Source organism: Pygoscelis adeliae, unplaced genomic scaffold (genome assembly GCF_000699105.1).
Source record: "Pygoscelis adeliae isolate BGI_AS28 unplaced genomic scaffold, ASM69910v1 Scaffold59, whole genome shotgun sequence".
NCBI classification, from domain to species: Eukaryota; Metazoa; Chordata; class Aves; order Sphenisciformes; family Spheniscidae; genus Pygoscelis; species Pygoscelis adeliae.
Genome location: NW_008825565.1, coordinates 318,528 through 331,724, shown reverse-complemented (window position 1 = coordinate 331,724; position 13,197 = coordinate 318,528). Strand labels below are relative to the sequence as shown.

Sequence of the window (13,197 nt, the reverse complement as noted above, 5' to 3'; positions counted from 1 at the left end):
CAGGAATACTGATAATGCCAAGAAGCATGTCCATATAATTCCAATTTTATTTAGATATGCTGGACAGGTGGGCTACCTGATTGCTGGAATGAAAGAAGTAACAGAAGCCCAAATAGGAGACACGCTGTTTTTGTATAAACAGCCAGTGGAGCCTTTGCCTGGCTTTAAGTCAGCGAAGCCAATGGTTTTTGCAGGTGAGGAGTAAACTGATATAAAGTGGAATTACTTTTTTCCAGTAATGAGTAAGAGTTATTAGAACTTCTAAAATAATATATGTGTATATTAAGAGTTGTGAGGATTAGAGTTTAAGCTACAGAGGCACATCATTTATATAGCTTTGTGTAACTTTCCCTGTGACTCAACAGACAAGATTCATAATAGTTGCAGACTGGTTTTAGATGAATATGAGACTGTCGTGGTTTAACCTCAGTTGGCAATTGAGCACCACACAGCCGCTTGCTCACTCCCCCCTGCCCCTGGTGGGATGGGGGAGTGAATCGGAACTCTCCCCCTGCCCCAGTGGGATGGGGGAGAGAATCAGTAGAGTGAAAGTGAGAAAACTCGTGGGTTGAGATTAAAAACAGTTTAATAATTGAAATAGAATAAAATCCTAATAACAGTAATAATACTATACAAAGCAAGTGATGCACAATGCAGTTGCTCACCACCCACTGACTGATCACTGGCTTTCCCCAATTTATGTACTGAGCATGACATCACATGGTATGGAATGTCCCTTGGGCCAGTTTGGGTCAGCTGTCCTGGCTGTGCCTGCTCCCAATGTCTTGTGCACCTCCAGCCTTCTCAGTCAGTAAGGCATGGGAAGCTGGAGAGTCCTTGACTAGTGTAAGCACTGCTTAGCAACAACTAAAACATCGGTGTGTTATCAACATTGTTCTCATCCTAAATCCAAAACACAGCACTGTACCAGCTACTAGGAAGAAAATTAACTCTATCCCAGCCAAAACCAGGACAAAGACTAACATGTATTTTTTAGCTAGAATTATTGCTTCCAGTGCCAGTAAATTCTTGGTAGCTGGAAAAGAAGATTTGAGACTTTAAAAAATGAAGTCAATTTATTGGAATTCTTTATCTTGATAACCAGGTTTCCATAATTATTGTGAAATCTTTTTTTCTTTTAAAAAATTAGCAACTATTTAATTTTTGTTAAATATGGTAAACTACCAAAGCTAATATTCAGAATGATTCTGTAAAATATTTGACCTTTTAAGCTTGAATGGTTCTGTTGAGCTGTTGCCACCAGCTTCAGTAAGTACTACAAATGCTATGGAAAATGGCTTTAGAAAGAAATAAATTCTGTAAATCACTTTCTAGACTTGTTGTGATGGAATGTGTAAAACTCACTTGAACTGTCTCATGGAGATTATGCTGTCTGTCAGTGAATGTAGAAAAGCGTAATCCTGTAAATTTTTTTTTTTGTGTGCATGTGTGTTGCTTCTTGGTGTAGAGCAATCTTCATTTTCTGAACACATGGTGATGTGAAAAGTGGTACAATAGAACCTATTTCAGGCAGTAATTTTACAGACAGCTGCTTTTTATTAATTTCAAAAAAATTATAGAAACATTCACAACTTTGATATGGCAAATGTTTTTTTGCCGTTCACACTTAACCTTTGAAGGAACATCTCAGTGAAGTTTGTCTGCTTATTCATTTATGCTTAAGCTATATGTTTACACTGCAGCCCTGCAAAACAATGGTGATACTCAGTTGTGCATCTTCCACAACTGTGAAGGATTAGATGAGTACAGTATCCCTACCATTATGGTTTGAATGTTAATTCTTGGTTTTTTTGAGGTAATCAAAAACTTTATTACGTTTTAACTGATTTTTTTTTGGGGGGGGGAATCCTTGTATTGTTTTTCACATTTTAAAAAAGTTGGAACAGAAAGCGATTTCTGATTTCATTACCGTGTTCACCATAAAAGGCATATTTGAAAGCTAAGTATGCACTAGATAAAGCTCTCTATCACATCACTTCTATCTAATATGTTTTGACAGGAATGTATCCTGTAGATCAAACAGAATATAATAATCTCAAAAGTGCTTTGGAAAGGCTGACATTGAATGACTCCAGTGTAACTGTTCATCGTGACAGTAGCCTTGCCTTAGGAGCTGGATGGAGGTGAGGCTTTTATACTGCTTTCATTTTTGGAACTGTTTGTAAGTTGAGAATGCAGGTTTAAGTCAACTGAAGGTTGAATTAAAATTAATTCAAGACTTAGGAGCTTTAATTCAAATTAATGGTAGGTAAAGATCAAAAGCATTTGATTTTCTTACGTTCTGTATTTGCGCAGAGTATGCAATTTGTTGTGATTGATAGTTTTTGTTCTCAAAGACTTGTGCTATTCAACTGTAGGATCACTTGGTCTTTCAGAGATTGTTCGCTGTGCCTGATATTGTGTGAACATGCTGGAGGGGAAAAAAAGCCCACTGTGAAATTCCAGGGGATATACAAATACTTTTACCAACAGGTATTTTTTTTCCAGGTTGGGTTTCCTTGGTCTTTTACATATGGAAGTTTTTAATCAACGTTTGGAGCAAGAGTATAACATGTCTGTTATTTTAACTGCACCTACGGTTCCTTATAAAGCTATTCTTTCCTCTGCAAAGTTGATAAAGGTATGTTAAATTTATTACAGCTTTATGTAAATAGCAGCTTAAAAGCCTCCTATAATAAACATCTACACTTTTAATGTAGACTAGTACTTTATTTTATGGTAAACATTAGAAACACCAGTATTTAATTTAAAACTTTTTTTAATGGACTTTTTTTAAGCATGTTAGCTTTCCTTCCCCCTTCCGCTTCAAGCATTCTCTTTTTATGTCTTACACCTGTCCTTGAAAATGGGAATAAAGGACATATTTCTTGTTGTATTCTTTTAAGTGCATACTGACTGGACTGAGTTTAAAGCAGGTGAAATAATCTCCCAGGCTTTATCAGTCAGAAAACATTAATGTCTTTAGGAATAGCTTGTAATGCTACTGTAGACTGGCAGGGGCTGGTGAAGACAAGTGAGTTTTTGATCGCGGAGAAACAGGCATGTGCAAACTTTGTTGAACTGGGTGCAAAGAAAATAACGGCGAGTTCAGCGCGAGTGTTGGAGTTACAAGCACCTGCTGACAGAGGAGGCTGCAAATAGGTTGGCTTCTTATTATCCAACATGTACCTCTAAACACTACAGAAAATCTGTAAATTCCAAACAGCTTGTGTAAGAAAGGTTGCTGGACTTGAAAAGTGTAAGGCATAGATCCTTTTTCTCTCCAGTTATTTTGGTTTCTTGCTCAGGCAGTGTAGCAGCTATGGATGAAGTAGTTGACACCTTTGGTGCATAAGTGATTCTGGATTGCTGATGTGGGACACTGTTTTCAAACAGTGCTGGAGGTTGGGAGATTGTTCAAGAACACTTGTCAGTGGAAAGTGATATAAGCACTTGCCTTGGTGCGTGGGGGGATTGTATGTACACGGTAAGAAACACGACCTTCCTTTTATTCTTATTTCAGAAGGGTAACTCCAGCTCCTATCGGGATGTTGGACTAGGAAAAAAAAATAGGTCATGAAAGCACCTGCACAGGAATCAAAAACTTAATTTCTAAGCTCATGTCAGCTGGTAAGGGAGCCTGAACCCAACGTTTTACTTAAAGAAGAATGTACCCATCACCAAACTCCAGAATACTTGGAGCAGGTCTTCTGTTGAAGTTGTGCCTTATACCTTATAGGATCAGGATGGAGTAAGAAGGAAGATCCTTGCTCTACAGGCAAGAGAGAGAAATGGAAAGATGGACAGAAAGGCTTTTATATTTCTGTGGATAACTCTGGGTTGTAGTCCTAGTTCTAAGCGCTTCCTCTGTTTTAAAATTCACTGGATAAACCCCATTTTCCTAGTGAAAAGTAATTCCTATAATCTTTCTATATAATAATATTTAAAGATATGCTGATCCAGGGACTTCTGTATGTGATGTAGAAATCTCTTTCAAAATTGTGCTTGGTATGAATTTGGGTTGCATAATTCACAAGTGTTTCCAAGCAATTGAAGCATTTTCTTAGCTTTTTTTTTCAATGCTATATTTGTCTCCTTTGCTATTCAGTCTACTTATTTGTAAAATTACAGTATCTGTTTTGTTTGTTTGTTTTCAGGAGTATGGTAAAGCAGAGATTACTATTATCAACCCTGCTCAGTTTCCTGATAAACTTTCAGTATCAGAATATTTGGAGCCAACTGTTCTTGGTACTATTGTAACACCTCATGAATATATTGGGAAAATAATTGCTTTGTGTCAGGTTGGTATATAGTTTTAGTTTTGTCATTTGCATTTTTAAGCTCTTTATATCGTACTTAAAGTGGAGATACTAGATAGTAAGATACTCGATACTATTGAAGAGTATCTTTGACAGTAATTATTAAATATTTTTGAAAGAAAATATTTTAAACTTTTTACGTGTGAAATTACTTCTGAACTACAAAATCCTTATACTGAAAGTTAATGATGAAGCTCAGTGACAATAAGTACCTGGTCAAGCATCCTTTACTAGACAAATTCATAGCCAGTCTGTTTTCCTGAAAGAACAGAATCTGCAGTAGGGGAATAAGACCTATTGTTTTTTAGACATATATTCATGGAAATACAACTTCTGTTAGCCCATAATGAGGCTTCATATGTTTTCAGTACTTCACTGGAGTACATTTATGATAGTGATGGCCAAACACATTTCCCCAAGTGTATTTGAAATAGTTTTAACTAAAAATGTTTTAACTGCCATGCATATTGTCTTGATATAATTTCTTCACAATATTTTCTTAGCTTTTAACATTTCAAAATACATAATACAAAAGAGTACAGTACTTGCATGTCAGTACAGTGAAGTATAAGATCTATTAAAAAGAATTCCTAAAATAACTTTTAAGGACACCCTTCTGGCAGAAAAGATGAGCCTGCAAGTCCTACTGTGTAATACTCCAATATTTGTGAAAATCTAATTTCAGTGAGATTTTTATGGCCAAATAATTATATATTTAAAAGGCAGCAGTAAGAAGAAGCTGTTAAGGATTTCAAAAATTCAGCTTTTAGAGAGGATGGACTTGAATCGTTTGTCCAGTTAAGTTACAACCACTTCATTTATTATGGTGCTGCAAATTGTTCTGGGACTTTAGCACACTACCAATAAGAATGTTACTTTGGGGCTTGCAATATGGGAGACTGGATAGCTGTTTATTTTAATTTGCTTTATATTTATTTGGAGAAAACTTCTGTCACGGGGAACTGAAACAATTTTTATTTGTCTAGGATCGTAGAGCAGTCCAGAAGGATATGTTGTACATTGATGAACACAGGGTTATGCTAAAATACCTCTTTCCACTGAATGAAATTGTGGTGGATTTCTATGATGCTCTTAAGTCTCTGTCTTCTGGTTATGCAAGGTAACTACCTCCTCTGTTCCCCCTCTTCCTCACCCTTGACCCTGAGGGGTGAACAAAAAAAGATCCGAGAAGACATGGAAGGGCACAAGTGAAGAATATTCTTTTATGATGGTGCTGCAAATCAAGTCTTACTTCACCTGTAATGAATTAGATTCACTGTGAAAATGGATGGAAATAAATCTGAAAAACACTAAAAGTGCATCACTACCTAATAATAATTTTCTTTGGCAATGCATGTATTATTCAAGTGTGACCTATAGAGTGGTACTCGCTCACCTAGATGAGTAAGATCTAGATGGTTCTTACTTGTCTGAAATGACAATGGGCATTTTCTATCAAAGGAATCACTGAAAATGTACTTCCTACTGTATTGTCTCTTGGTGGAAAAGGGAAAATAACCACATACTGATTCTTTCAAGCTGGTAAAAACAATCAACAAACTATACTTAAAACAAATAACACTTACTTTACTTACACACTTTATTATGGGAATAAAGTAAATAATTTGTATTTTGAGACAAAATGTTCTTCTGTGGGTGGATTCTATAAATTCGGAGGCTAGAACAATGCTCAGCTGTTTGCGAAAAGCCTTTGTGAGTTTAATGGAAGGGAAAATGTTGCGTGGCAGATGGGCTTATGCCACAGGAGACTGAATAGCTCTTACAAACATGGTACATAGACATGTCTTTAGTAAGATATATTACATTTTGACAGGAACTGGTATACCTAATTACTTTATTCATTTTATAAGCATAAAAATGAATTTTATTGAAGGACTGAATTTGTTTTGAGTTTGTGTTTTCTTAAATATGCCTTATAAAGGTAAAGGTAAGATGTGTTTTGCCTGCGTGTGTGTGTATTTGAAGTAGAAGCATAAGCAAAAGTAGGGAGGCAAGAAGGACAGGTAGAAGAAACAGGGGGATGGAGATTTTGAATTTTCTCTCAGGATCTAGCTCTCCAACTAGATAAAAACCAATCTGTTTATCAAGAAGCTATCTCATTAGCAGAATTATGCTGGGTTTCCTTTGATTCAGGTGTGATTGCAAACAATGTTGCATTGTCTTATTTCTCAGTTTTTTTCCTAATTGACTCCCTAATGTTGCTTGTGTATTTAATGCTCTCAATAATCATGCTTCTGTTGCATGAATCTATTTGCACAACTATGGTTTATCTAAGCCAATTAAGAAAGAAGTACTTTGAAATAATCCCAAAGGATGTTTTTTCCCCTCTGATATTTCAGATCTGACCAGATTAGCGGTATTGGCATTCTCTGCATTTATACTTACATACAAGTGTGTATCTGCAGCTCCTTCATTTTAAGAATTTTTGTAAACTGACACACGGACAGAAAGGCCCATACCTACCAAAACAGAAATATGGTTTGGAAATGAAGAGGAAAACTTTGTTGTCAGAATAATAATAGGGGTCATATAACAAGTCTGTCAAATGAGAGGATGAAAAGAAAACAATCCAGTGTGTTTGATTTGTGTGACATCAAGGATGTTTACTGTTCAAAAGCTGTGTTGAAGGGTTCTGTTTCCTGGAGCTTTAAGGAACTTCCAGCTGATAGAGAAGTGAATAAACTCTTTAAGAGATTGCAGTAAGAATGTAGATTTTTGATTGATTTACCTTGCTCGGTAGCTGGAAGACAATATGATGTCTTCTGCTGCCTTGGAGATGAGATTTATCTGCAGTAAACTTCTAGTCCAGCCTTGCATAAGGGAGATGTACTGAGACACTATTAAAAACTGTGCTCAGATTTTAATAAAAAGTTTGAGTGTTTTATTAAGAAATGTGTCTAAAACTTAAAATTTATGCAACAAAGAATGCAGAATATAATTTTTACAAAATCCTCGCTAACTTTTAAACTGCTTCTGTTTAGTTTTGATTATGAAGATGCAGGATACCAGGCAGCAGACCTTATCAAAATGGATATTCTTCTAAATGGAAATCCAGTTGAAGAACTGGCAACGATCATACACAAGTAGGTTGACTGGATTTTTCTATTCCAATGTAATAAGACTTCCTATTAATATATAACAAAAATATTCCTATTAATATATAACGAAAATATATGTGTCATATATTAGTAATACATACATATGTATGAAAACAGCATTGAGGATTTTACCACATCACCACTTTTGGAGATGAAGAAGAGGCATTTAAGTGCTAGATATAGTATTTTTGTGGTAATGTAGGGCAGGGAGGAGAAGGAAATGCAAAATGCCAATCTTTCAAGGGGCTGGAAAAATTTAAATACAGACCAGTCTAGGAGATGCCAGATGAATCGTTTATGGCACTTATTTACTATTGAAAAACTGAAAAAAATTTGATTTTTTGCTTCCAATAACTCGTGTTCTATAGAAGTTTGTTGTTACCTTGCCTCCAGCCAGAGTACCAGGAGAATGTAAATATTTACTGGATGTAATTACCTCAGAAATTTTTTGCTAAAAGGATTCAGTTTCTACAAGTTTCTCAGGAATTACTGGTTTGCTGGTGAGAATAACGCCTTCCTGTTTCCAACCTCTCCCCTTGCTTTCTTCTCAGAAAGTCTTTATAAGGCTCCTTTCTGAAACTTCAGCATCCCTTTCCAGTAATTCTGAGATCAACTTTTTCGGTTGGTTGTTGTTTTTGTAGGGCTTTTTTTTTGTTGTTTGTTTTGTTTATTTGGTCGGTCTTAAAATACTAACTTGTAGTTGCTAAAAATTTATATATTTTCATATTTTTACGTAACTGCAATCCTAAAATCCTTGGAATTCCTGAACTTCAGAAGGTCAACGTAGGAAAATGAAACCCTTACTTTGTTCAGAAAGATCATGGGACTGGAGTGAAATAACTCTCTCGTATACATTTGCTACTTAATGTGTTTTTCATAAATAAGCAGTGTTTGGCAATCTACCTGCATCTCTTTACTTTGAAAAGATGAAAAATGGAGTGGCCAACCGTGCAAAAGTTAGTTATTGCTTTAACATGTGTTTCTTGATCAATTTAGCTTGCACCCCTGAGCTGTTTCGCTCCCTAAAACTAATGATAGCCTTTCTTTAGCTTTAGATTACAAATAATTGTTTTTAACTTGTAGACAGCGTTCATTCTGCTCCTGCGTCAGCTATTCTCAGTCATCTCAGTGTAGATAGACTGTCTATATAAAAAGAATTATGCTGAATTACATTTATAGAGAATTACTGAGATTACTGTAAGCTCAATATTAAGCTAGCCATTATTATTTGTGCTAATTATTCAAATAAATATCTGTATCTTCTAAAACTGTAATGCTTAATGAACATTCCTTAAGTACTTCATGCTTAAACTGTTTGCTTTATACAGGTAGCAGGGAGGCACATTGTTGCTACATGAAAACATGTAAAACTATTTTCAGCTGTATGTTGCAAAAAAATTTTCGCTAAATATGGATGTTTTTAGAGAGAAGAGACATTTTTTTTCAATGGCTTATGAAAGTATACGTTTAGTAGCTTCTTCAGACATTTTGTCATTTTCTCTTTCCAAAATAGAAAGCAGATGCTGAGTATAGTTGGATAATTTTTATTAGCAGATGACAAAGAGTACATTGAAATGTTTTTAGGTTTTTTTTCTTGTTATATAAAACCAGATGTTTTAAAAATATTTCTGTATTATGTAGATCTTTTGACCTTTCTGGCCTACAATCAATGAAAATCCTCCTTGACCTTCTAGTTTAAAATTGCATTTGAAGCTGTGACAGCATTCAAAATGGCTTCAGAGTGATAGATAATCAGGGTGTTTATAATAAATTTAAATTATTTATTTGAAGACCTTCTGTTAATACAATCTTATCACCTATTTCTATGAAACAGGTGACATACAGAGACCGCTCATTAGATGTAAAATTATGATCTGATCAGCTTATCTTTTGAGTTAAAAAGAGGAAAACCTTTACTAAAATCCTTTTATCAAACAATTTGGTCTATGGATATATTTTTGGGGTTGTATTACTCTTTCTGAAAACACTGGTGACTTTCTTTTTCAGTGATAAGGCGTATGCTACTGGTAAATTCCTGTGTGAACGTTTAAAAGATGCTATACCTAGACAGTTGTTTGAAATAGCGATCCAGGCTGCTATTGGCAAGAAAATCATTGCACGAGAAACGTAAGTGAAGCCCTTCTGTTTTCCTCCCCCCCACATCCCCCTTATTTTAAGCTACTTAAAATATGGACTTTTAATGTCTTACCTAAATAGTTTTATGCATTACAGTACAGGGATTTCACTGTAAAGTCATATTCTTGTATATGCTACTGGACCTCTTGGGGGGGAACCCCAAAACATTTGAGCTGTGACTATGACTAAGGACTTAATTTGAAAATTAATTTGAAAAAATGTATTTTTATTTTAAATTGCTTGTGGTCAGCATTGCACTTAATGGGTAGAGTACAACTTGCAACACCCATGTGTCCACTTCCTCTTTGGCAGTGGAAAAAGTTTCTTACTACTGAAAAAATTAGCTAGTTGTGGAATAGTTTAACCTCTGGGAGAATCAGCAAAAAAAACCCCACAACTGTGCTATTCCAAAGGAAATATGTTGCAAGTTGAACACACAACTATTTCTTAGCAGCACTCACGTCTTTTAGAGCAAACCGTTTCCTTGATCTTGTGTTTCTTGTCACATTTTTGCTGTTGCTATTTAAATAGGATTTAAAATGTGGTAAAAGAATTAAAAGTAGGGATCCAAGGAGAGATGCTGTAAGAATTTGTGTGTACATATCTATATACACACATATGTAACACTTACTGTGAATCACAGCAGAAATCTTAGATAAAATGGCAAGATTGTAACTTTTATGTACATATTATACACACTAAGGATATTTCTAGAATTGAGAAATGTGAGTTAAGTCTTCTGTTCAGAACTTTGTCTTCTGTATACAAAATATGAAAATAATTATGATTCCAATCATAGTATCTTACATCTTACAAAACTAGTAGAAAAACAACGCTTGGTATTTTGGCAACTCAGTATTTAGCTTCACATACTTAATAGCTTTAACACATTCTAATGTGTTAAAGTATATATGTTATTTTATTTTACAGGCTGAAAGCTTACAGAAAAAATGTTGTGGCAAAATGTGTAGGTATTTTTTTCATTTTCTGATGTTTCTGATGTGTGTAAACTGAAGAGTCTTGCTAATGTGATATGCCTATCTTTTCCTAGAAACCCAGCAAAGACACGTTCTGCTTGTGCTCCTAAGTGTCAATGGAATATTAAGAGATACTTTCAAGTTTTTATTTTAAAATTCAACTCATGTAACCCCTAGTTGCAGCTTTCAGTAAGAGTGAATCAGAAAGAGTAATGGCTTTTTCAAAATTACACACTTAGAGTGAACTCAACAGTGTGTCTGTGTTCACTCCTGTCTCCTCACCATTTTCTAATAGTTGTAGACATACAGTAAATAGTTGTAGACACACAGACATACATATGTGTGTGTACACACATACACATGTAACTTCACAGGTTTCCTAAATTGTTTGTTCCAGGTGATTTAAGAAACTATAAAAGTGCTTCTTTAGAGACTGATTGTGATTAGACTTTTACTTGGGTTTTCAGTAATACATCATGACAATGCCTTAAATATGCAATAGTTGACTATCAACAAGACTGGACAAAGCTATAGGAAAAGCGTGATGCCTCTTACTTGTCTTTAGCTCTCTGAAGTGAACATGTTGGGAAAAAATTAAACAAGTGTCCCTTTCTCACAACTATTACAGAATTCTTCTGCTAGACACATACGTGGGATGGTGTTTGTTCAACATTGTATAAGGGTTCAGTTAACTTATCTAGATGTAAGCACCTAGTGCTAGTCAATATGCCCCAGCGTATCTGAGCTGGCATCCTGCTGCTCTTCCAGGGGGATTTGAATATCCTATAGGTTGTATCTAATGTCAGCCATGCTTATGTGAATGTATGTATTTCGGTAACTGAATTCAACCCTCAGCGAACATGCATACTTGCTCCCTTGTTCTTTTTAACTAGTGGCCTCTTGGGATAACTATTTGGAGTATAAAATAATCTTTTGTCATAATATAACTAGACTTTCCGACTATTTTTAAGCCCTTGAGTTTCGTGTTGCTGAAATGTACTGTAGTTGCATTTAAATTTACTAAAATTCTTTTCCTTTTCATAGTATGGTGGAGACATTACAAGAAGAATGAAGCTTTTAAAGAGGCAGGCAGAAGGGAAGAAGTTGATGAGAAAAATTGGCAATGTGGAAGTACCAAGAGATGCCTTTATACGTGTTTTAAAGAGACAAACTGACAAATAGAGATCAGTGACATGCAGCTCATTATTCTCTCAACTTTTTGTAAACAGTAGCATGATGAGCTAATGTATAACTTATCACTGTGAGAGGGAACATATTTGACTTTAAATGTTGTAATTTAAATATATATGGGAACATAAATTGAAAGGACTACACACTTAAAATGCAGAGATACTTGTAGATTATTATTAAATTAAAGTTTTTTGACTTAACTGAATGTAAAAGTTTCCATGGTATTGTTTTTCATTGCATTTCATTGTTTTCATACTTTTAACACTTAAATTTAACATAATTGTTTTATTTTTGCATCGTAAGTCTTTGAGATAACAGGAGCAATGAGGCAAAAAGTTTATAAAAGTAATTGAAAGGTATGTATAGACAAAAAATGCTATGCTGTTTGTTTTTTTTTTTAAAGTTTGAACTGTTGCCACAAAAATATCAAGCTACTTCCTGTTTTACTTTCTAAAGTTGCTGTTGTCAGGAAATCATGACGATGTTGGGAATCACATCAGGAAAAATAATCATGATTTTTTTTAGTGTACCACGCTATTTACTTTAAACTTGTTAAAGTGTGTCAGTTTACCATGAATACAGCCTTGCTATGCTAATCTCCAAAGAAATTGTAAGTTTTAATATGTTAAAACACAAGGTAGGTAACTAGTCCACCAATGAGACCAATTCAGGCCTTAAAGAATTCCTTTGGCATGAAGGTTTGGTTAGAACATGTCTTAGTGTACTTGAAGTTTTACTTACATTAGTATATGAACAATGTTTGTCAGTGAGTTCTCACTTGAAATCTGTAGTTAAGTGTTCTTAATATAAGTTGTTGCTTTTGGAAGTGTAAACAAAGCAATCATTAACACAAGTTAATGACCATGCTATACACCGTGTTCACAACTGCATGCCCACCTCCAAAAGCTTTTAAGCTGCTTTTATTTTTTTTAGATCTTCAGGGACTAATTTGGGTCTTCACAGATCTTCACTTCTTGTTATTAAATATATTTTAGAGAACAAATTGTTAGTAATACCTACTAAAGTACTCAATCACCAGGAAAGTCTGCTCTTAAATTTAGGCTTGTAACTGCAATTTGAGGTTGATCGATCATAAGCTAGTTCTTCTACTTCAACCCGAGTACATGGATGAATTGGGAAAATCCTTGGAGGGATGGAATTGAACTGGACACTTTCAGAGGTCCCTTTCAACTTGTATTGCTCTCAGAGTCTACAGAAAAAGGAGGGAGCGAATTTTGATACTTCAGTGGTTTGTGGTTTTGGTTTGTTTGTTTTTTTTTTTTTTATTTGAAGCTATTCCAGCTGCATTGAAAAAGCAAAGATCTGGATGTGAACAAGGTATCCCGTATCTCTAATAAATATATATAAGCTACTGCTACTACTACTGATCCTGAAGATAGGAAAGGTGCTGTGGACAAAAGCTCTCTATCATTAACATAATTATTATTCCTCCCC

General features: G+C 34.9%; 1 protein-coding gene across 1 annotated transcript in view; it reads left to right on the top strand.

The window, feature by feature from the left end:
- The window catches only part of GUF1 (GUF1 GTPase homolog (S. cerevisiae)), a 21,505-nt gene extending 8,864 nt beyond the window's left edge, over positions 1-12,641 (top strand). Inside the window, exons 9-17 of the mRNA XM_009332429.1 lie at positions 55-194; positions 2,021-2,144; positions 2,509-2,641; positions 4,158-4,301; positions 5,306-5,439; positions 7,322-7,423; positions 9,446-9,565; positions 10,505-10,541; positions 11,596-12,641. Coding sequence (XP_009330704.1) covers positions 55-194; positions 2,021-2,144; positions 2,509-2,641; positions 4,158-4,301; positions 5,306-5,439; positions 7,322-7,423; positions 9,446-9,565; positions 10,505-10,541; positions 11,596-11,733 — 1,072 coding nt within the window. The 3' untranslated portion in view covers positions 11,734-12,641. The remainder of the gene's footprint in view (positions 1-54; positions 195-2,020; positions 2,145-2,508; positions 2,642-4,157; positions 4,302-5,305; positions 5,440-7,321; positions 7,424-9,445; positions 9,566-10,504; positions 10,542-11,595) is intronic.
- The last annotated feature ends 556 nt before the right edge of the window (positions 12,642-13,197 follow it).